This window comes from Punica granatum, chromosome 3 (genome assembly GCF_007655135.1).
Source record: "Punica granatum isolate Tunisia-2019 chromosome 3, ASM765513v2, whole genome shotgun sequence".
NCBI classification, from domain to species: domain Eukaryota; kingdom Viridiplantae; phylum Streptophyta; class Magnoliopsida; order Myrtales; family Lythraceae; genus Punica; species Punica granatum.
In genome coordinates, this window is record NC_045129.1 from 13,909,906 (window position 1) to 13,933,891 (window position 23,986).

General features: G+C 36.7%; 2 protein-coding genes across 2 annotated transcripts; one reads left to right on the forward strand and one right to left on the reverse strand.

Annotated features, from left to right (window-relative positions):
• Positions 1 to 3,229: 3,229 nt before the first annotated feature.
• LOC116202074 (phosphatidylcholine:diacylglycerol cholinephosphotransferase 1-like) lies at positions 3,230 to 6,540 on the forward strand. Its single transcript, XM_031533587.1, has 3 exons — positions 3,230 to 3,967; positions 5,412 to 5,549; positions 5,962 to 6,540. Exons 1-3 carry the CDS (start codon positions 3,578 to 3,580, stop codon positions 6,295 to 6,297), a joined length of 864 nt encoding a protein of 287 aa, XP_031389447.1. The 5' UTR covers positions 3,230 to 3,577; the 3' UTR covers positions 6,298 to 6,540.
• A 4,863-nt stretch (positions 6,541 to 11,403) lies between these two features.
• On the reverse strand, positions 11,404 to 13,887 carry LOC116198689. Its single transcript, XM_031528915.1, has 8 exons — positions 13,575 to 13,887; positions 12,973 to 13,099; positions 12,796 to 12,880; positions 12,622 to 12,700; positions 12,268 to 12,381; positions 12,069 to 12,181; positions 11,835 to 11,945; positions 11,404 to 11,728 (listed from the first exon to the last, which is right to left on the reverse strand). The coding sequence occupies exons 1-8, from the start codon at positions 13,879 to 13,881 to the stop codon at positions 11,603 to 11,605; spliced, it is 1,062 nt and encodes a 353-aa protein (XP_031384775.1). The 5' UTR covers positions 13,882 to 13,887; the 3' UTR covers positions 11,404 to 11,602.
• Positions 13,888 to 23,986: the final 10,099 nt, after the last annotated feature.

Genomic DNA, 23,986 nt, shown 5'->3' on the forward strand with positions numbered 1-23,986 from the left:
TTTGCTCTTTCTTGCCATACATGTTGGATTCCTCAAATAAATGATGATGAGGTCAGCACGTCCCTCCCAAATAGTAAAAGTGGCTCCCCATATTTCTACTTATTGTGATGGATGCCACCCATCGTAATTTTTCTCTCTTCTCCTTAAGTCATCGACAACGTGTTTGTGGTTCCTTTCATGCCATAAGCACTTATATAGTGAAAGATTTATAAAGTGTGGCCATACCTCTATGGACCCTACATTGCATGAGAATATATATATATATATATATATATGGGGTGCAAAAAAAATACCCAGTAAATGATTTTAAAATTTTTTTAACTCAATTCAACTCTATCCCACTTTAACTCCACATATCTTCAATTAAACAACACAATTATTACTTTTTTTTCTTTAATTTTTTGAACAATTCAATTCAAATTTTAATACTAAATTCTCTCAACTATTCACTACATTTTTCACAACTCAATAATACAGTTATTACTTTAACTCAACTTTTTATTACTTTTTTCACAATTCAACAACACAATCATTACTTTCTTTCAACTATTCATTACTTTTTAAATTTTTTATCATAATTCAACAACACAATTATTATAAACCAATTAAAATTAAAACTCAATTTGACTCTAAAACCAAATACAATTTTATAAAGTGTGACCATACCTCTATGGACCCTACATTGCATGAGGAAAAAATATATATATATATATATCTTGCCAGATGCAAAAAAAAAACCCAGTAATTGCTTCTCACATGGCCCCAAAATGTTCTCGATAAAATCCTTCTACTGTGAGCTCAATTTGTGGTGAATTCATATTTTCGTCGGGAGTACTCTTGATCATGGTCATTCCGGAGCAGGAATAGTATCAGCCAGTAGATATATCATAACATGCATCATTATGGAATTTTCCATATCAATAGCCAATAGAAATAAATATGACGCACATATAAATATATATATATATATATATATTTTGGGGCAAGTATGAAAATGTACAACTTAATTGATCCGGGATGACTATATATAGTACAAGAAGACAAAGCCCCATATATGTGGGCCAATTATTGACATTAATCTATTTCTTTTTTGGGTGAATTCATTAATATATTTCTTTAACTAACGCATTTAGTCTCACTAGTAAAGGATTTCGGACTAAAGGAATTGCCAAGCATTATACTAAGACCCCACTGCTGACAACAAAATGTAAGTACCCTTATTTGATGGAAATTTGGACCACAAAATGGGACGTAACCCCCCAGTTCCCACCTACCTTAACAAACGCATTGATTCCCACAATTTATTGTCTTAAGTCTTAAAATTAGAACGATTAATTTGAAAAGAAACCCTCCTCCCACTGGCCCTACACTCCCTTATCTAGTTTAGCTTTCAGAAATACTGTTGGTGTCATTTATTATTTGATCGGTCCTTCACGCTGTCTATCGAGAAAATCTTAATTGTGGTCGTCAGTTTTCATGTTATTTTATACATTGTCTGCATATATGGTAGGAGTGGAAACTCGTCCGAGCGCCCCCATGAAGTTTTAGATTGATAAAAGATATCACATTTGTAGAAACTTCAACGTCCATATGATTAAGGGACGAACATATTTAGAACGAACATATTTTAGACGAAAAAGAAGTGGCGGAAGTCTAGGGAACCAACATGATATTGGAGTCGGGAAACCTTGGCATTGAAAAACTCATCGGAAATGAAGTGAACATTTATGGATTCAAAATATTAAAAGTTATCGGGGCAAAACATAAACTAGCGCAACTTATGCAAATCCATTGTGTAAAAATAATTGGCACGAAAAAAAATGAAATTCATTGAAATTAAAAAGAATCTATTGAAGTTTATTAGATGTGACATTATTCTGTCCTAGAAAGTGATAGCTTATCATTAACTCTTGAAATTTCTAAAACTCAAAATTAAAATACAAATTATTTCCTTCTAAACACTAAATTGCTAAAAAAAATTAACTTTTTGTATTATTTATAGGAAAATCTTTGGCACAATGTTAAATAATAACATACTAGTCTTTTGTGCTTGCTTGGCGGGCTTGTTGAGGAAAAAATGAAATAAAATTGATAAAAAATTTAAGTTCATTAAAACATGTGAGGAAAAAGAGATGACATAAAAATGAAAAAAATATAATTTAACTTGAGATTTGTGTATAAGTTTTAATGCAAAATTGTGAAAGGATGCTTTACCATGAGATGAGAGTTTAGATTATCTCCAATGGATACATTTCTTTCCTTATTTCTGAATTGGACCACAAAATGCCACGTAAGCGTCACGTTAGACAAAGACAAACTCTAAGAAAAAAAACAAACCTACTCTAATATTCATGTCCCTCCCCTTGTCTTTGATCTAGACCCACATTTATTTTTTATTTTTTTATTTTTTTAAGAAACAACAGCTGTCGCGTGGAGCCTACGTCTGCCACGCTGCAGCTGCTGATTGCTGCTCTATGCCAAAAGTCATCTCTCTATCGAGGAGAGAAGTCTCTCTGCGTAGAGACATCTCTATGCCATGTGAGAGCGTCTTTGGCTTCTCCAACGGCAAGCAAGTCCCCTACCAGCTCCACGTGGAGAGAGAGATGGCATGGAGAGATCGGTTGGAGACAACATAACAAAAAGCGTCTATATAGAAGGATCTTGTGAGAGTAATTTGAATTATGATATAGAAGGATGTTGTGAGAGTAATTTGAATTACAGAATATGTATGTATGTATGTATGTGTGCGTGTGTGGAAGATTCTAGAAGGGGGGCATTTTTCTTTAAATAATATAATAAATAAATTGAATTGCAACTTGCAAGTCTCAGGGGAGGCATCTGAGCCCCCGAAACCCACCTACCAACCACAATTTTAGTGCCCCCGTGACCCCGTCCTTGGCTCCATCCATCCATGCCCATGGCGAACTTGATAAGAAATGTAATCTCAACATATTCGACTTGAGACACCGGTTCTTTTGGATCATTATCGGATTGCAAGATTATCCATTTGAATCCTCATAGATCGAGCATAAATGACTTTTCTTTGACTCATTTGGAAATCTGAATATATATTCGAGATACACAAGGATGCTGCCTAATTACATATAAATGAATAATTTAATAGATGATTATGAAAATATCATCGTCCTTTCGATTTCGCACCGCGTGGGTAAAGCTTACCTTTTGCCCCCCTTTTCCCTATAAAGTCCACCAAATCGTCCACCAAGCAATCGCCCCCTTCCCGTTCCGTTTGCCCCCCTCCTTTTGCGTTTCTTCATCACTTCCTCACCTCTCCTCCCTCTCTCTCAAAGTCTCATCATTTTTCCACACGAAAAACACAAATCCCACCCACGAAATTTGATTCATTTTTATCATTACAATAATTTTATTATTATTCTCTTTTGCAAATAAAAATTTTAATTTGGGCACCCAACATTCATAGGTAACTCCGCTCCTACCCCTCATTCCCAACCATTTATAACACCCACACCCTTCCCTCTCCCTCCCTCTCAGATGCCTCCCCATCCCTCTCCCTCTCCCTCTCCCTCTCCCTCTCCCACTGCCGGCTGCCGCCACAATGAATGGCGCCAAATCCACCACCGCCACCATCACGCGTAGGCGTGACCCGCGCTCCCCCTCCAACGGTCTCGTGCTGGATCCTGTGGCCGGCATGGCAAACGGCAAGAGGGCCGTTGTCAATGGCGGATATGGGGATTACAATAAGGCCAAGGCGGCTGTGGCGTTCATGAGGTGGACGAGGGACGACGTTTTCAATCTGGCGCGGTATCATCGGCTGCCGTGCCTTTTCGCTGCGGGGCTGCTGTTCTTCATGGGCGTGGAGTACACGCTCCTCATGGTGCCTGACGACTTGCCGCCCTTCGACCTGGGATTCGTGGCCACCAGATCGCTACACCGCGTGCTCTCGTCGTCGTCGGAGCTCAACACCATTTTGGCCGCTCTCAATACGGTATGTATGTCGGTGGAAAAGAATTATATATGGTTATGGCCGTAAAGAATGGTGCCTTCCGTGTGATACGCTTTCCGTTTGGTTTCCCGTTCTACATGCCGTACATGCGGGCTTATTGAATGCTTACTAGATAATGCCCATTTCCATTAAATCAAATCTTTTTGTATTTTTTTTCCCACTGTTATAGGACCATTCACGAACCTAGTAGCAAATAAAATTATACAAAAATAGATGTAACATGCTAATTCTATTGACAAGATTCAAATCTAAAACTTCTTAATTTCAGAAAGTATGTGAAAGGCAATCATGGATTCCTTTATTGTTTTCATTTATTTGATACATAAAATGGTATTTTTATTATTACTGTAATGCATTTACAGTGCTTTATGGCATGTTTGGTTTCATAATTTCATAATCAGATTTTAGAATCATGATTTTGATTTTAACTCTATCCACTACACAATAAAAACACACGTTTCTCAAGTCAAATTTATAATACAATCTCATTTGTTTTTTTTACAATAAAAATCAAAATCAAAATCAAAATTACTTTAACTCTAAAACCAAACGCCCCTTTAAATTTCAATTCTTTATTATAATATTATTAATTGTTTGTATAGGAATATCACTTTATCAGTTAATACTTAAATAGTAAGAAAATCTCAAGCATCGCTCCCGAACTCCAACGAAAGAAGAAAAAAAAAAAAAGGTCTGGAATTTTCTTGACAATAACAACCTGCATTTTTTCTTTTTCTTTTTATTTTTTCCCTAAGGAAAGGTAATTTCAAGAAGACTATGCAGCTGTATTAGAAACAGTCACATCGCGACAAACTTCGAGTGGCTAAATTCACTTGAATGCCAAATTACATAAAATTCCGGAGGTTGACTTTGAAATTTCGTCGCTAAACACTATCCCTCTTTTGTTTTTGTCTTTTTGGGATTTTATTTTCCCCTATTATTATTTTTGTTTGTTAATTTGTTTATTCATTCCTTCCCGTATTGTGTAGTTATTCGATATAATTATAATAAATATCGTCATGCATGCTATAAATGGATGGGTCGTTAATTTCCAAAAATAAAAAAAGCATTATGATATTAACTTGCACGCGGAGAGTCGCATTTTCCAATTGGTTTACATATATTTAAAGATATAAATTCTAATTATTTTTCTACGTCGATATATATTATCAGTATATCTTCCTAAATAGTCAATTTAAAAAATCTCACAATTTAAAATTCTACTCACAATGACATGAGTTGTAATTACACAATATCTAAGAATTATTCAATAGATGCGAGTGAAATTTAAAATTACAAGGACTTTTAGATACACTATTTGGGGGGCAATTTAGAATATTTTATATTTTTATTATTCTTGAGATCATGGATTTGTGTTCCTCAAATATTATGTATTCTCATTTCATTATTATTAATTGTTAATTAGGTGTTTGTGGGAATGCAAACCGCGTATATTCTTTGGGCGTGGTTAATCGAAGGCCGGCCGAGAGCGACCATCTCGGCGCTCTTCATGTTTACTTGCCGGGGCATTCTTGGCTACTCCACCCAACTCCCTCTCCCTCAGGTATTTAATTGTTCCAATCACTTTCTCACATTTTGATTTAGTCAGTTCAGGCCATATTTGGAAAGCATATACATACATGAATTGAATAGAAAATAGTGCAATAGAATGTGGGCCTAATCGCATACATTCCTAGATAGTAGTTACTGCAATATGTTGAGTCCTAACGGAACTTATGCGAGGAAGAACAGTCATTACAAATTTGCTTGGTCAACCTCTGTTTGAATAGAGAGAAACGGATGGAAGTGAAAGAGAGAGGAGGGAAAGTTCGTATAAAAATTTGCATAAAAATCTTGCTAGATCCTATAAATTGGTCAGTGTCAATGGACACATAAATTAGTATCACTATGTGAATCGTATGAAATAAAAATTTAGCACGACTAATATAAGAAAGAAACATTGATCATTTTCTCAGGGATTTTTGGGTTCCGGGGTCGATTTCCCGGTGGGCAACGTATCGTTCTTCCTTTTCTTCTCTGGCCATGTCGCAGGATCGGTGATCGCTTCCCTCGACATGAGGAGGATGAAGAGATGGGAACTGGCATGGACTTTTGATGTCCTGAATGTACTACAGGCGGTGAGGCTGCTGGGGACGAGAGGCCATTACACTATCGATTTAGCAGTCGGGCTCGGTGCCGGAATTTTGTTCGATTCTCTTGCTGGGAAGTACGAAGAGAGTCACAAGATGAGAAAGGGTATCATTCATCACGTTAATGGAATGAATGGAAGCAAGGAGGGCCCCATGATTTGAAATTGGCAGATATGTATTTGGTAAAGTGTAAAAAATGATATGTAAGAGGCGGTTTGAAGAATTAGAATGCATCAAAAGGGGTTTTAGGTTCTTAGGTTGTTATACTTTTGCCTTTTGAGTCTTTTGATTGGACCTTGTTAATTTATTTGTTCATAGTTTGTGAACTGTATTATCGTTCCGTCTTGCCTTTACTGTGATCTTATCACCGTCGGTCGTGAATATCATGAGACGCACATTCCTTTCTGATTGCTGGCGATGTACCTAACATGGGCTTTCAGGATATTACTGAATCATATCAAGAATGTTGTCTCCCAAGTGGGAGATTTATCGTACAATACCCGACACGATAAAGTAAAAGCCAAAACTTCGGTAAGACGAGAACTTATGCCTATCAAATGAATAATCCTCAATGATGCGGAGCAAATACTCGGCCACAAGTCGAGGAATCAGCCTTAGACGATCCTGCAGCTCCTGTATTTCCCCAGCTCAATCACTTGTCCTTGAATGGCCTCCAAGCAACATCCTTGACCCCAGGTACTTGATCTGGCCCATTCTCTAGCATTTCACCAAGCCCATGTGTGACTAGGCCCAAGCCCATGTTTCACAGGACCCAATCTCGGAATGTACAATTTTTATTTTTGGGGGGTAAGTCGTAATGTGCAAATTTTAAGTGTAAAAATAATTACGATCCAGCCAAAAAAAAAAGCGTAAATAATTACGCATATCTTTTACCTCAACAACCTTTTATCCTTGCTATCGAGTTAATATAAAATATTATGTTCTTGGTAAATCCATATAGTGAGAAATTACAATGAGAAGAAAATTATATGGCGCGGAGTTTCTTCATTAAAATCATAGGGGAATTGGCTCGGCGTATTTGCATCGGTTTCTTTGTTATTTCCGTGTAGCTTATTTTTGCTTAACGGTCCATTCCCATTTTGAAAAAAAGAAAAATTTACCTTCCTTAGCTATTGTTAACTTTCCTTTTCTTCCCTAAGTTCCCTTCCAGCCTTCTATGCTAGTTCTTTTTTCTCTTTTGGGTGTTTACCTTGATATCTAAAAATCAAATGGATCAAATAATCTAGTTTGAACCGGATCAGTCTACTAAATGTTAAAGCTCTTCTAATTAATTTTTTTTTACAAGACTCAAATTCACGATTTTATTTAAGGAAGCGAGCGTCAAATCGCTTGAATTAATTTTTTTAGGTTCTCTTAAGGCTCTCACTAACCTCCATTGCCTCGGTTGAGACTGAAACATGTATGCACCCAAGTAAGTGACTGTCTAGCTCTTCTTTTTTTTTTCCCCTAATTTTAATGCATATATTCCATGGTTTGACTCTTTTATCAAATGATTCAAATCTATCAAATGGTCTAAAAATTATCCAAAAAAATTCATGGTTTCCATATTATTTCAGATCTATCCCAACGTCAATTTGTCTGTCAATTTTTAACGGTGCTGCCGACGTGGAACGTAAGTGAGCCCATTCTTGCTACTGTGAATTTTTGTCCATGATAGATTTGAGAAAAAAATTAAAATTATGGGATAAATTTGAGAACAAATCAAAACTACGGAATAAGTTTGGATTCCGCTTACGTTTCATCGATGGACAAATTGATGCCGTAATAAATTTGAAACAAGATGTAAACCTTAGGCCTTTTTAAGTAATTTTTAAAGTATGAGACAATATATTTGAAAAAATGATAAAACTATGAGATTGGCGTAAATTTTTTTTTTCCCCCTAGTGGCTGTCTAGCTCTTAGGAAGCAAATATGCAAGTGGCCATTTTCTATACCAGCATCCACCAGGGGACATAATGATATTTCTGAGTTATATATAGCCGTCCTTCTAAACTATAGTTCCATATAATGTGGGTACAGTTTCAAAGTGTTATCTGTGGTATGTTCCAAATAATCTTTCTTTTTAAGGATAGTTGGCATCAAATAGTGAGACGGTTTATAATTGCCTGTCTTTTCTCTCTCTGTTTTTTTTTTCCTTAAGAAAATTTCTAGCATAATACTATGTCATGCTAATGCAACCATGAGAGCTGTTTGAATGCGGGTATGTAGGGCCCCCATGCATCACATGGCTCCCGCGCATTATCATGGCCTCGTATCATGCTATAAGCTTTTTTTTTTTTTTTTTTCTCTCATAAGTCTTAGTTATAAATAGATAGCAATATAAAAGGTTGAGATGAGCATGGATCATAAAGCAATATATATATACGCGCTTATGAAGAAGCGGTATGGCTCCACCTTTTAAAGCCTTCATTTCGTGGTTTATCGAGCTTTAAAGAACTCAAATAATTCATTTCATGAAGAGAAGATTCGTGTATTTATTCATGCCTCACATAGAATTGACCTTTCAATTTCGATTTAATGAACTTTTATTATATTTTATTTGTATTATATTCAACGAATCTTGGACATTTGTCTATATTATTCTTATGGAATGATATACAATTGAGGGAGTTATTGGAAAATATAATATTTATTTGATTAATGAAAACAGTTTCTTAATATACAATATATATCTTTTCAAGTTTGATATTCTATAAATATTATTATCTGGCTCAATTGGATTAGTCAGGGTCAATCGGACTTCCGAATAGTGGGGTTCACGCACAAAAAAAATCTATAAATATTGCATGTCTCTCCCCTTGTATTCATAAATACCGGATTTTATAGGATAACTACACGTAAGTGCTAAATTTAGTACTGCTTATACGGAATGAGGTACATGCAGGGCATGAGGGGTAAAAAAAGGTCACCAACATGGACTATTCATATTATTTAATAAATCTCAAATTTCTGAACTTTTTACATACTTTTACATAATATTATTTTTCTAAATTCGAAAATTTTAAAATTCTACATTAAATAAATATTTACCTAAGAAAATATTATTATCAACAGTATATGTTTTGAAGTTTTCAAATTTTCATGATTATACATATATGAAATACTTTGAGTTTTTCAATATTTCAAAGAAAATATATATATTTTTTTCAACTTTTCAGAAAAGTGTATTTTGTATCCGGCCCGGTTGTGTTTCGTGCTTAATTTTTAATAAAATGGGATCGAGAAAAGAATTTCATGCTTCAGTCTGTAATTCACCCAAAATAAGGGTGAAAACAATCTAATCAGTGCTTATGCATGTGGTAATTATTTGGGGAATGGACTACGTATACAGTTAGCAACTACTTAGTTAAAAGAAAAATCAACGAAAATATAACGGATGCTACATGAGGATTTTGTCACACCCAATCCAAAATGTCAAGTGTATTTCGAAATATAAAAAATAGAAAATTACATGAGAATGTAAAACATAAAAATTCCAAGGTCCTGTAATTGTTCCAAAAGAAAAATGTTCTACTCGAATTGTGGTTCCATAATTTTCCTATGAATAGATAATTGTAATCAATTAAACAGGAGATTGAAATTTATTATTATTTTTTGAGAGATTAAAATTATGAAAGACATTAATCTTATAATTTCAGAAAATTGAGTATTAAGGGTTATTTTTCATCCCAACAAATGCGTTTCTCGAGATTTAAACTTGTGTTATTCTCTTTATAGGGATTGCAACTACTTACCAGTTCAACCAACACATTGGTTGGTAATGGAATGTATTATCGCTAAGGAATTTTTTTTTTCCTTTGATATAATGGTTAAGGAAAAATCTGTTGCTACAGGTTTTGCTTTTCCTTCTTTTCCTGTTGGCTAAAATTCCGACGGAAAAGTACAGTCAATTCAATACATTCTTGACTTCATGAGTATATTGTGACCATAAATACTCATCTAACTTGGTCGAAACGAACATATTGCCTCTTGGGTATACATCAATTCCCAACAGTTTTAATTATATATTTTAAAAATATTAAAAATAAACTTTCTCACTTTAAATTTTTTATTGTCATTATATATATGTGTGCCAGCGCGCGCGTAATTTAATTTTCTGTAAATTAGAAGGAAATGCTATGAAAAAAAATTCATTTTGATATACTTGCCTAATATTTCTTATATTTTTTTAAAATTCATCTTTTTTTAGTTTATTGTTTTTAGTAATAATTAACTTAAAAACATATAAATGTGATAAATTGTGAAAATTTTCTTCAAACATTCTAACTTAAAAATTTCACTTTCTCATCATTTTATATTTGAAAATCATTTTTTTTATTTTCAGTATTAGAATATATAGTGAAAATTTTCTTCAAACATTTTAAATTAAAAATTTCACTTTCTCATCATTTTATATTTGAAATTCATTTTTTTTAATTTCAGTATTAGAATATATATTTTTACTGTTATTTATTAATTACTTTTGAAAAATAAGTGTTCTGTTTTTTTTATCATGAAATTGAGAAATTGTTTTTATAAAATATTAATTGTGGCTTGTGTTTTATATGAACTTGAACTTATAAATAACTTTTTGTCGAAGTTATGCTATATTTATTATATTTTGGAGGGTGAAAAATCGGTGGATGAGGAGCTCTCATTTCAAGTTTTAGGACGAATGGCATACAACGGTGAACGATACATCATATATATATATATGTATATATTATATATAGATGTCATAGCAAATATTTTGTTGATCCTACCTTACCACATGATACGAGGAAACTATAAGTTAACTTGACATTTTTATATATGACTGATGATGGAAACCGGAAAGTAAAAAATATACTGTGAACAAATAAAGTAATTTAGTAGAGCCAGTCACAAAAAGGACCTTCTAATAATAAATAGGATTTTTATACCGTCCATTGTCGATGTAAACCAACTCTTCACTGTCGGCAATGCCCGAAGTTGAAATGTATGACGGACAGAATTTCAATGATTACACCTTCTAATTCAGAAAGTAAAAGTGATGCTACAAAAATTTCAGTGATTAGGGACGGATGTGCCATGCCCAAAGTTGAAATGTATGACGGACATAATTTTTGTCTATGATTTTTAAAATACTATGAATGGATTATTTATTTATAAACTAACCGTCAAATTCATAGACAAAAATATGTCCGCTATCCCTTGTAATAAAAAATAAAAAAGTAAAATAAATGGATTTTGGGATAGACACCCATTTCTTATTACAATTTACGGATGTTTTTTACGTAAGAACATTATAATCCTCATTTTCTCAAAATCGACCATTAAAAAGTATAGATTAAAAATTATAAATATTTATCATGAGGCTACAAACTCTCTATAAAATGTTCTATAAAAGTTAATTTGAAACATCAGCAAATGTGCTATGGACACTCGTTGATGTGTCTGTACATGAGGGGATTTCCACAGCTCCAGCTTAGTCCTCACTCTCAGAGTCCGAATAAGGAGGGCAGGATCCATCATCCACATTGGCAAGAGGATCATAGAAGGGCGAGCTTGTGTCCATGCATCCCGGTACAAGATTAAGTTCGCATCGGTCTCCCTGCGTTAAGTAAACGAGCAATTCAATTAGTTTGATTTTCGAAAAGATTCCGAGGAGGAACGTATAAAAGATTTGAATTGATAGAACTAGGGTTATGTATACTCACTCCTTCGACGTTCAAGTTACCAATCATGGCACATCTTGTGATCATTATGCTAGTGTCGGGAAATATTGCTCTATCACAAGCTCCATCTCTGCTCAACTCCTCTGCCAAGCCCTGCAAAATGCATACTTTCTCCTGAAGATTTTGGAGTAGAATTTGATGTCCATGATGGAGTCGAGTAGTGCACATAAATAGTGTTGCTTTTGATCATATACGAGATCTTGATATGTAACTTGCCTCATTAAAGAATTCGATAGGTTTGTTCTGCCACGCCCGGGGAACTTGGAACTGAAGCCTGTAGGGACCATCCCAGTTGATTCCATTCGTGAACGAGAAGATGAGGCTCAGTGCTGCAAGGAAACCAAAAACACTCAGGTCGAGCTAAGACGAACAGAGTGAACGTTGGAAGTACGCTCATGAAGGGATTTCTGTGCACCATGCTTGGGGACGCAGATTTGGATGGTGTATATCGGGGAGTCGGCTTTGCCTCGGTCTTTCCTCAGCATTACCCTTGGTTCGCCCCCACACATTATAGGCTGATTAAATCCTCCTGTCAGGTTCAATGCATTGTTTTGTTTAGCATGAATATGTCAAGCATAGTTCTATATCTTTCATAGACGAACTGCCAAGCCTGGTCTTGGATTTATAACTCACCCTACGTTTTCAATTGTCAAGACTTAAATCGTATCTTAGCCCGGAAGAAACGCATATTATGATGGTAAATAATTTGGAGGTGACGCAAACAAGGAGGCCAACAACATTGAGGAACTTTTAGAATTAAAGAAGTTACCATTGAAACCGACCCCGAATTCCTCATTTGGGGTGAGCTTTGTAGCAGCTGGATTGTAGAAAAGCTTCAGCTTCTGCCCCTGTGAAAAGTGCACAATTACTTTCGCATATATGAAATATATATTGCAGCCAAGAAGATGCTGCCAGTATCGGATTATAGAGGCACAGAACATACCGATGTGGGGGGAAGACCGTTCATGGTTTTCCAATACACAGGGGCCAACCCGAGCTCGAACTTGGCCCACGAGGGAAGTGCATACCTGAAAGTGGAAAAGAGAAGAATTAGCTACCTGTCAATTAGTTTTCAATCTCAGTATGCTCAATAATCACAAATTAGAGAAAATTAACTTACTCTTTAGTCTCTTCGACTGGATTTGTCGAGATAACAGTAGCAGCAGCCCTGACTTTCTGAACAATTTTAACAGTTTTAGCCTTCTTCACCGAGTTTCTCCCCACGATAGTTCCCGTGAAACTACTACCTGCATAATTTGGCAAACTGTTTCAGACATTTGCAACTACTTGCATAAGTTCGATAAGGGAAACTAATGTTTCATTTGAACAGGAATTTCCTATGCAAAACAAAATTCAAGGAAATCCATGGCTCAACTTCTGTAACCCGAATTAGAATACGAATGTAACATTATTAAGCTGATGAAGTATCCTTCGTCCTCCCGATAAATGGCAAGAAAATCCTACTATTTGGCAAAATGTTGCCCACTATGCACACTCTAGGGGTCATCTATCTAGGAACACATTGACGAGGAATAATTCGGCCATAAGACCCAAAACGGCAGTCATCAGAGGGTAATATAGCAGTGATGTTCCGTCACCGAGTGCCGGGTAATCACTAAAATGAACCGATTGATAAGATTATGCAACACTGGCTGTTCTCTGGAAAAAAGGGAAAAAAAAAAAAGAACTAGAAATCAACAGAAATTACTATTGTTAACTTACCAATAGCACTCGACCCGGAAGAAATTTCATTCCGTCCCCGGACTACATGGTTGCTCGAGAAAGTCTTTGCAGAGGAGAACATCGACCCAGTTGCTGCTGCCATTGAGCTAAAGAGGTCAGGTGTATGTGCCAATATTGTTTGAGCTTTGAGCCAAATGAATGTCAGAACATTTGAGATAAATAGAATCCGCAAAAGGAAAATAAAAATCTCAATGCAAACAAAGTACTGAAAAAGAGCCAGAAAAAGAGAAAGCGCAAAAGAAGAGAGGATGGGAAAAAATCTGGACAATACGACATCAGTCTCCATTGGCTGACCACCCAAATTTCCATCAACCTTATCTTCTTCCTTTGTCTCTTTCCATTTGCAATTCTTTTTTGGCCAATATTTTCCCTTACATTTCATATAAGCTTTTTTCCCTTCATCATGTGTAAAAATTTCCAAATGATTACTACATGGCATTGCACAACTTTATCCCTAAAAGAAATATCCTGAGTACCCAAATGAATTTCACTTTAGTTGATTTAATAATCTCAATCCACAGAAGAAAGGATACACAAACTAGTGAAATTGGCATGTCCAAAGGAAAAAAATGCATATATCAATGTCTACAATCACTTGTAGTTGTAGCACATACAAATACATAGCATCTGCAATTTTTTTTTTCTTTTTGGTCATTACACAAAAAGTCCTAACATTTGCAACAAATTTAAAAATTATCCCAACGTTTGAATTGTTACAGAAAAAGACCTACAGTTTCAAAACTGATTCTTATTGTTTGCCTTCTTGATCAATAATAGTCAAAATCCAGATATTCAAAGGATTGCGATGAGTCACCTCTAACTACTCCGACATTTCTCGAAGTCATTGTTAAGGTCTACTGCATTTAGAGATGTTTTCTATGTTATTATTTATACGGTTGGTCTCCTTGTTTTGTCACATACAATAATTGCGTACGATTCCAATTTTTGAGAATATTCGTAATTTCCGCATTGTTTTAAAATTCTTATGATTATTTATTAGTATTATTGAAATATAGAAAATGAACTGGTAAAAACTTTATGGAGAACGAACAGAATCTCATTTTAACAAAGATTTAGGATGAGAGGTACTTCTTTTGCAGCAATTGAAATGTTAAGATTTAGGTTGGGAGTTGGGACTCTTAAAGTAATTGCTCTTTTTTTTTTTGCCTTTTTTGTGAGGCCATAAGGTAAAGCCCGGTCATTAACAATGTAAATTACCAAACTCCACCACATCTCATGATTGGATAGAATTTTCAAATTGTCGTAGATTCATAGGCCCAGCCAATCAGCTCTGAAATAAAAGAAAATCGCTCATTTGCATTTGGTAGGCTTTCGGGCCCGAATCCCTATTTCAGGCCCATTAGGCTTATTGAGACCCATGCAATAGTTAATTTTAGTGCACGTTCCACTACTCCTGAGCAATCCTTACTTTTTTTTCCTATAATTATTATACTTTTGTAAATAAATTAATTTTTAAATATATAATAATAATAATAATATTTATAGTTTATATTATATAACAAATTTTAGAAAAAGAAGACAAAAATTAATGCTCCTTATTTAAATTAATGCGGATAAATGAAAATGCGCTCAGCCAGAAATTCCTAAAATAACCATGATGCTAACTTGAAAGATTTCTGTCAAATGAATTGAGAACTCTCATCGTAACAACTTGGAAAGTCTATTTTAATAACCTATAACAATAATTCTTCAGTGCAAATGGTGAAGCATGATGTATCAAGGCACTGATGGGGCTTATAATGCTGGAGTTGCTTCGATATGACAATGTTTAAATTGGCAAAACATGCTGGGAATTAGGATCATCGACAACCTTGTTCAAAATATCAATGTAATGTCATCAGTTGGTGAATGATGCAACGTGCAGACATAGTTCAAATAAATCTTAAAAGCACCCGTACGTGGACGTCCCCTTGAATATAAATACACACTGAACTTCAGGGTACGTGACGCAGCGTACAACGCGAGTAACCGTCACAGACCCGTTGATTCGCGCACGAATACCGGAACTACAACCTTCTATACCTGTTGATTCTACGAATATCAGGAAATAGGCATCAAACTCGAATCCGAGATTGGACAAAGCACGAACGCTCTGAATTTTATTGATAATCTGAAAAGACGACTCTACTACCCTTTGCCCTAGGGCTTACATCGTTTAAATAGAGAAAACGAGAATATATCGAAAGAAATAAAAATATTTTTAAAGATAAACTATTTCCTAAAAATATTCTTAAAGATAAACTATTTTCTAAAAATATTCTTAAAAATAAACTATTTCCTAAAAATATTCTTAAAGATAAATTATTTCCTAAAATATAAAAAAATCCTAATTAACATAAAATTGCCCATTTGAGGCCTTAAACGATCGAATTCGCCTAAATTATCGAAATTTCATGGCCATCGGCCATGAGTTTTGCTCCGGAGGCCGTTTTCCTTGAGACAGGGTCGTCAAAACCTAATTTTCTCCATATACCGATTTTCCAGCTCGTCTGCCGCATTATTCTCCCTTGGGTGGAGAGAATTCGCCCTAGGAGTCTGGCGATAAAATTATCCACACAAACATACACATCTTCCATACTTGACCAAAAACCGATGTTAGCCCATGCTTCAGAACGGATGATTGGAAAAAATCCCGACTCAAAATACTCTGCCGCAGTGATTGGTTCGATAGAGATATATGATATCATCGTCCTCATCTGTTGATTCGAGGCACAATACTTCTCAATTTCCTGCTTCAGCCTCGCCTCCCTCCTATCATTTCTTTGCGAGTCCATCCTCTTGTCGATGGCCTCCCAGACTGCATCAGCCTCCTTGTCGTCCTCATCATACTCGGCAGAAACAAAAAGACCAATATTATTCCCCTCAAATTCATCGAATTTCCAGTTCTCGTCATAACCCTTGTCATCTCCCTCAACATCCTCGTCGAAATCGGGCTCTCCATTGCCTCCCGCTACAAAAAATGCTTCATCGGATGGATTCTCTTTGGAAAACAAAGTCGCGCCCCCTTTAGAATTTGAATCATACTCAATTTCCTCTCGATCAGGGTCAGAATTCGGATTAGGGTTTCTCCGATTCTGATTCTCCAAAAGTGCAGCCATCTGCTGTGTTAGCTGCTCTATCATACGATACATCCTCTGATCCCTCTGCTCCATCCTCTGTTCCCTTTGATCCAGCCTCTACTTCAGATGTTGCAGATTTTCACGGTCATGAACATCTTCCACACGATCCCTCCTCCTGGGTGGCATCGCTGATCCAAGATCAACCGTAGGCTTTGATACCAACTGACGCAGCGTACAACGCGAGTAACCGTCACAGACCCGTTGATTCGCGCACAAATACCGGAACTACAACCTTCTATACTTGTTGATTCTACGAATACCATGAAATAGGCATCAAACTCGAATCCGAGATTGGACAAAGCACGAACGCTCTGAATTTTATTGATAATCTGAAAAGACGACTCTACTACCCTTTGCCTTAGGGCTTACATCGTTTAAATAGAGAAAACGAGAATATATTGAAAGAAATAAAAATATTCTTAAAGATAAACTATTTCCTAAAAATATTCTTAAAGATAAACTATTTCCTAAAAATATTCTTAAAAATAAACTATTTCCTAAAAATATTCTTAAAGATAAATTATTTCCTAAAATATAAAAAAATCCTAATTAACATAAAATTGCCCATTTGAGGCCTTAAACGATCGAATTCGCCTAAACTATCGAAATTTCATGCCATAGGCCATGAGTTTTGCTCCGGAGGCCGTTTTCCTTGAGACAGGGTCGTCAAAACCTAATTTTCTCTAGGTACTGATTTTCCAGCTCGTCTGCCGCATCAGTACGTAAATTACAGGATGGCTTGGGCATGTCTGAGCGTGCTAAGATTGTCATTCCGATGGTGCTCATTGGTTTGCTAGCTGTGGCCTATATATTGCTAGTTGATAAACTTGGAATGATCAAGCTCAATTTGCATTACTGTCAATCGCAGAGTAAATAGGCTATACAGCCTTACAAGAAAGGAAATATGCTATGATTAATTATCCTATAAATCTAGGACTACCGAATATGCTATCATCTACCAAATATACAAAATATGCTACAACTATAAAATATCCTTAATGCTCCCCACAAGTTAGAGCATGAGGATCTAGAATGCCCAACTTGGAAAGGAGAAGCCGAAAATGATCGCGTCCCAGTGCCTTGGTGAAGATGTCGGCTAACTGAAGTCGTGTAGGCACATAAGCTGTGGCCATTACACCAAACTTAAGATGTTCACTAACGAAGTGACAATCTATCTCTATATGCTTCGTCCGCTCTTGAAAGACGTGATTAGTTGCAATGAGTAGTGCCGCCTGATTATTACAGAACAATTGAGTTGGTTGTGCCATGTGTACTTCAAGTGAGGAAAGTAAGCTTCATAACCATATAACCTCACTGACCGCAGACGCCATAGCTCGATATTCTGGTTCAGCTGATGAACGGGAGATTGTGGTCTATTTCTTGGTTTTCCATGAAGTTGGGCAGCTTCCAACGTAATGAAGTAACTTGTAATCGATCGACAGGTCAAAGGACAACTAGCCCAATCAGAATAACAAAAAGCTTCAAGATCAAGAGATCCAGGTCGTAGAAAAATCCCCTGACTAGGAGACTGTTTCAGATAACGAAGCACTCGCATAGCAGCATCCCAATTATTTTGATGTGGCTTCTACATAAATTGTGCTAAGACATGGAGAAAATAATTAAGTTCCGGTCTCGTGATAGTCAAATAGATCAACCTCCCAACTATACAATGATACTTAGCCGAATTCGAGAATAGATCACTGGTGCACGTGGCGAGACGATGATGCTGCTCTATCAAGAAAGGAGATGGCCTCGATCCCATCATGTCGTACTCAAATAAAATGTCAAGTACATACTTCCGTTTACTAAGAAACAACCCCGAATCCATCCAAGTAACTTCGATCCCTAGAAAATATTTCAAGGAGCCCAAATCCTTAATGCGAAAACACTTATCCAGTTAACTCTTAAAAGAGTCGCAATGACTAGAACTACTCCCAACTATCATCAAGTCATCAACATAAACCAAGAATCCAAGAAATACACTGCTTCGTGAGTGATTGGCACCTGATTGAGTAAAGCCTTATTAACACAGTACCTCAGCGTACTTGGAAAACTAATTCTTGGACACTTATCGAAATCCATATAATGACTTCCGGATCTGACACACATATCCCTTCTTAGTGGATGAGAAATCCGGAGGTAGCTGCATTTAAACCTCTACATGTAAATCACCATGCAAAAAGGCATTATTAGCATCCATTTGATGTATCTCCCACCCCTTGGCAACGTCAATCCTCGATAAGCACTGCACGGTCACAAATTAGGCCACTAGAGCAAACGTGTTATAGTAGTCAATGCCTTTAACTTGCGTGAAACCCTTCACCACTAAACGAGCCTTTTATCGCTCGACACTCCGATCTGTGCTCCGCTTGACTTTATACACCCATTTGAAACCGATGTGATGTTTACCAGGAGGAAGCACTTTAATAGTCCAAGTTTGATTGGATTCGATGGCACGTATTTCTTCTGCCATAGAATCTCTCCATCATGGATCTTGACCGGCTTCCCGATAAATGTGGACTCTCTATCAGAATCAATTGCAACTAGAAATCCGAGTCGAATTGAGGAAATTCGGCCTACTGCTCGAACCGACCTGTTGTTGCACATGTCAAGGCCAAGGTCCTGATGAAAATTCTGGCCCTTGCTCATCACGTGTTACAGGAAAACTCCATTAACAAACTTTCTTGCTTACACTAGTTGTTTCCTTCTGTGGCAAACGAAAAATTACCTTCACAAAAACAACATCCCTCGATACGAATATCTGCCGTGTTTTCAAGTCATAAAGTCTCTACTATTTTTTACCATGTGGATAGCCAAGAAATACACACCTTCGCAACCTCTCATGAAATTTGTCTTTGGATCGAACATGAGTATAGCATAGCGAATCAAAAACTTGAAGATTTGAGTAATTAGGTGGCTTGCCAAAAAGTAGTTCATGGGGACTCTTGTTGTCGAGTAAGGTGTGGGCGTAACATTGATTAAGTGGACTGCGGTTGTGACACATTCTCCCCAAAACCTTGTTTGAAGTGAGGCTTGAAACATGAGTGCTCGAGCCACATTGAAAATATGGCGGTGTTTCCTCTCGATCATCCCGTTCTTCTGCGGCGTGTCCTTACATGAGGTCTGATGGATGGTCCCAAGTGTAAAGAAAATATTCTGCAATTCCTTCGACAAAAATTTTGTCCCATTATCACTTCAGACAGTTTTAACCGTATGACTAAATTGATTCTTGTAGAGATTAAGGAAACTCTATGTTTCAGACTTGTCACGCAATAGATACAACCACACTATGCAGCTGAAGTCACCAACTATTGTCAGAAAATAATTTGGCCCACAATTAGATTTAATTTTATATTGTTCCTAAAGGTCGCAATGGATCAATTCAAATGGAAATGTTGCTTTATTCACACTCAAATCAAACCAAGAGCGTGTTTGCTTCACCCTAAAGCATACATCATACTCTTTATTCTGCTTTCTTCCAACCTCAAATTAATACCATTCAACTTAATAGTACGGGATGGATAACCGGGCCTCTGATGCCATGTATCCACATAATCTCCTATGACTGTCTGACACATAGGTGAAGTGATCAGCACGTCCCATAGATAGCAGACCCCCTCGAAGTTCACTCACTCCAAGCGTCTTCCTCGAGACGTGGTTCTGGATGAAACAAAGATTTGGGCAAAAAGTCTCGCGACAATTCATCTCCACCGATAATTTTGCAATTGAAATTAAATTGCAATTAAATGTGGGCACATAAAGCACATCAGAGAGCTCAAATGAATAAGCAATTTTAACTTTCCCGACTCGAGTGGCCTGCACGCTGCCCCCATTAGGTATATATGCTGGTGTATCCCTTTTAATAGGGAAAGATTTCGAAAAATTATTGAGACATCCTGTCATGTGTCTCAAGGCTCTAGTATCTAAAATCCATTTTGCATTCACTAAAGTAAAATTTGTCTTACGGACAAGTCGAGTAGGATCGGGCGTATCACTAAAGTAAAACTTGTATTCACTGAAATTGATCATTGGGTAGAGCCTCCAGCCGTGCTACCCGTGAATTGCTACTCTGTTCGGATCTGGATAACATTCGCCCCGTTGGGACCTCGCTGATATTGGGCCTTACCAGGCGGCCCAGCTTGCTTCCACTTGCTCGAGCTCGCTCCCTTTTCAGGCGGCCCGGTCTTTTTTTTTTCCTTTGGCCCAATCAGGATACTAATGAAGGCTAAGCAATTGCTCCGCTAGTGGCTTGGCTTTGTAAAGTAGTCACATGTCGGCTTCCCTTCTGTCTGGCGTTGCTTGCTTAAATCAAGCCCGAGTTGTTGCTGGTTTAGCCGATATGCCTGACCCGATCCATGTGGCTGCTAGGATCCTAAGTGTTGTGGTTTCCCCGAGTCAGTAGCACCCGAGCTTCCTCCTCCCTTTGCTAAAAAAGCCACTTACAGTGCTGGATGAGACCATGCAACGATCTTTTGACGCTCTTCATGTGCAATCATTTGGTAAATCTTATTGATGGTTGGCATCGGTTCAATGCTCAAAATATTCAAGCCTACCGTATCAAATTCGGAGGTCAGGCCCATAAGAAACTGAAAAGCTTTTTCGGTCTCTCACTGCCCCACAATCATTTGTTACTCGCTCCACAAGAGCAGCCCAGGTTCTCGAGATAAAACTCGAGCTCATCCCACAACATCTTCATCTTCGAGTAATATTCTCCTACATTTTGCCCCTCTTGATTAATGAGGCAGATGTCGAATTTAATTTGATAAATCCGTGTCTGATTACCTTGAGGTCATCTCATAAGCTCTTCGCATCTACGGCATAAGTGATGGTAGGTTGTAGCTCCTTCTCCATTGTGTTAAATATCCATGCAATAATCGTGGAATTGCAGGCTTCCCATCTTTCTCGTAGCGGATCATCTTCCTCCGGCTTCTGGAGCTTCCCGTCGATGAAAGGAATCTTCCCTTTTGCCCTCAACGTGATCAACATGGTGTGTGACCATGTCAGGTAATTGTCACCGTTCAAGTGACATGAAATCAGTACATTCCCTGTGCTATCCGCTGATGTAAGAATAAACAACCGGGATATCGACTTTCTTCCCCGCGTTATCTCCCTTCTCCACGTCCTTCAACTTCTCAACACCCTTCTTCAGGCTCTTGTGGGATTCACTGTCGTCCGACATCCTCTCTAATCGAGGTTTCAATCGGTCCAAGAGTAAAGGTGCTCTGATATCATAATAAACTTGGAACGCTCAACCTCAATTTGCAATATTGTCAATCGTAGAGTAAATAGGCTATACAGCCTTACAAGAAAGGAAATATGCTATGACTAATGATGCCATAAATCTAGGACTACCAAATATATAAAATATGCTACAATTATACAATATCCTTAATAATTGCCTTCCATGGCTGGAGCTTTTGGTCTTGGGCATGTGAACTCTCTCACATGAAAGTAATCACCCTTCTTCAATTACCAAAAAAAAGCTCTCAATTTTCAAAAGAAAAGAAAAGGAAAAAAAAAAGTGGCTCTCATATTTCTGCTTAGTGTATTCAATATAATTCTGAGGTACTCAATATGTACGGTTACAACTGATCAAGAGAATTTGAAATTTGATCGATCGATCACCATGACAACATATATAAACTGATGGCTGCGAATATATATAACGCGGCAATTCTACAGCAAGTCAACATTTTCCTTTCTGCAAATAAAACCCAAAAGATTAATGGCCCTCCCATATATTCCTAAAACTAGCAATCCTTTTGGTAAGACTCATCACATTATTTACGATTCTATATTTTTTTTTCCTTATACCAAGATTAGCGATTCCTAATCCGGTCTAATTTCGAACAAAGGCTAAATGGGCAATAATTCCCTAACAAGGGTACTCACCGTATACTTAATCATTGAAACAATTTTTTTCGCTGAATATCATTGAAACAATTATATTAATCATTAAATAGTAATACCTTCTGATTAACGCATGATCATGTGGCCACACCTATGCCACATGAAAAGCCTGAACCGAATGAATGGCACGAGCTCTTGCCACTGTCAAATAAAAATGAAAATTAATCTACAAGCCTTTCTAGTTTACAACTTCCGAAGAAGTAGTTTGGAATTTCGAAGCCTGAGGAATAATTCTCAGTTCTATATTAATTTTACATGCTCTGGACTGCACATAATGCCTATGGCAATACAGCACGGGAGAGCAAACCCATACGATAAAATTAATTGTTATGTCTATATATTATTAATTATATCCCTTTTGCATAGAAATTTTCGCCTCAAAAGTGCACCTTCTAAAAAACAAGGAAAGAAGCACTCGATTTCAGAAAAAATACATATTTATTATATTAAAAAGAAAATTATAAAGAAATTATGGGTTCATTTGCTTACGTCAATTCAAAGCGTGCATGCTCCTCTGCCTTTTGTCTCATTTCGATTTTTAGCCTAATTAATTTAATTAATTGATGTTGAGGAACAATAGCTCGCGGTGAAAGTGTTCCTTTTTCTTTTTCCTTGCTAGGGGAAAAATTGGTATGACAAGTATTAAAATGCACGGGCGAAATTACAAGTTCAAAAGATAGAACAATATTAAAAGAATCGTTTATAAAGGGAGCTGTATGTCTATTCTCAAACGGTGTCTTTTTGATGATGGAGGTTAAAAGTTATCTTATACTTAACATGTTATGAAAATTATAACCAGTCGAATTTGATTGTGGGATTGGGTAGACACTGTCACATCTGCCTTAGTGATCAATTGTTTCGTTCGCTTCCTGGTTAACTATTGGCCGGCTGATCGGACATGTTCAACCCCGCCAAACAACATGTACATGTTTTAATTAACTGGTGTTGCATATGGGATGTTTGCGACCTCTAAGTTATCATTGAAGATAAATCACTGTTCATCTGTATGATGTAATTTATTTGGTACTTATAGGAAGCGACCGGCCAGGTAATTCTCTCAAAAATAAGAATGTGATATTGCTTCCAAACATAGTTTTTTTTTTTGCCCTTTTTTGCCTAAAACGAGTTAAGGTGATGTCTCCGTTTGACAGTACACGCATGATTCAGAGGATGGGAGAATTTTGATACAACATGATGAGAGATAATACATATAATAATATTAGTTATAATTGATAGAGCCAAAGGGAAGGGGGGAATCTATACTCTAATTTTGATGGAATTACTTGATTACATATACATTTTTGCTTACGTCAATGCGAAGCATGCTTTTCAAAAGCTTTT

Bases quoted from the DNA above. Each gene is read 5' to 3' on its own strand.
- LOC116202074 (XM_031533587.1), top strand. From the start codon at position 3,578: ATGAATGGCGCCAAATCCACCACCGCCACCATCACGCGTAGGCGTGAC. The intron at 3,968-5,411 runs GTATGTATGTCG...ATTGTTAATTAG, and splicing joins TTTTGGCCGCTCTCAATACG to GTGTTTGTGGGAATGCAAAC. The intron at 5,550-5,961 runs GTATTTAATTGT...TCATTTTCTCAG, and splicing joins CCCAACTCCCTCTCCCTCAG to GGATTTTTGGGTTCCGGGGT.
- LOC116198689 (XM_031528915.1), bottom strand. From the start codon at position 13,881: ATGGAGACTGATGTCGTATTGTCCAGATTTTTTCCCATCCTCTCTTCT. The intron at 12,182-12,267 runs GTGCACAGAAAT...GTTTCCTTGCAG, and splicing joins AATCTGCGTCCCCAAGCATG to CACTGAGCCTCATCTTCTCG. The intron at 11,729-11,834 runs GTGAGTATACAT...TACTTAACGCAG, and splicing joins GTAACTTGAACGTCGAAGGA to GGAGACCGATGCGAACTTAA.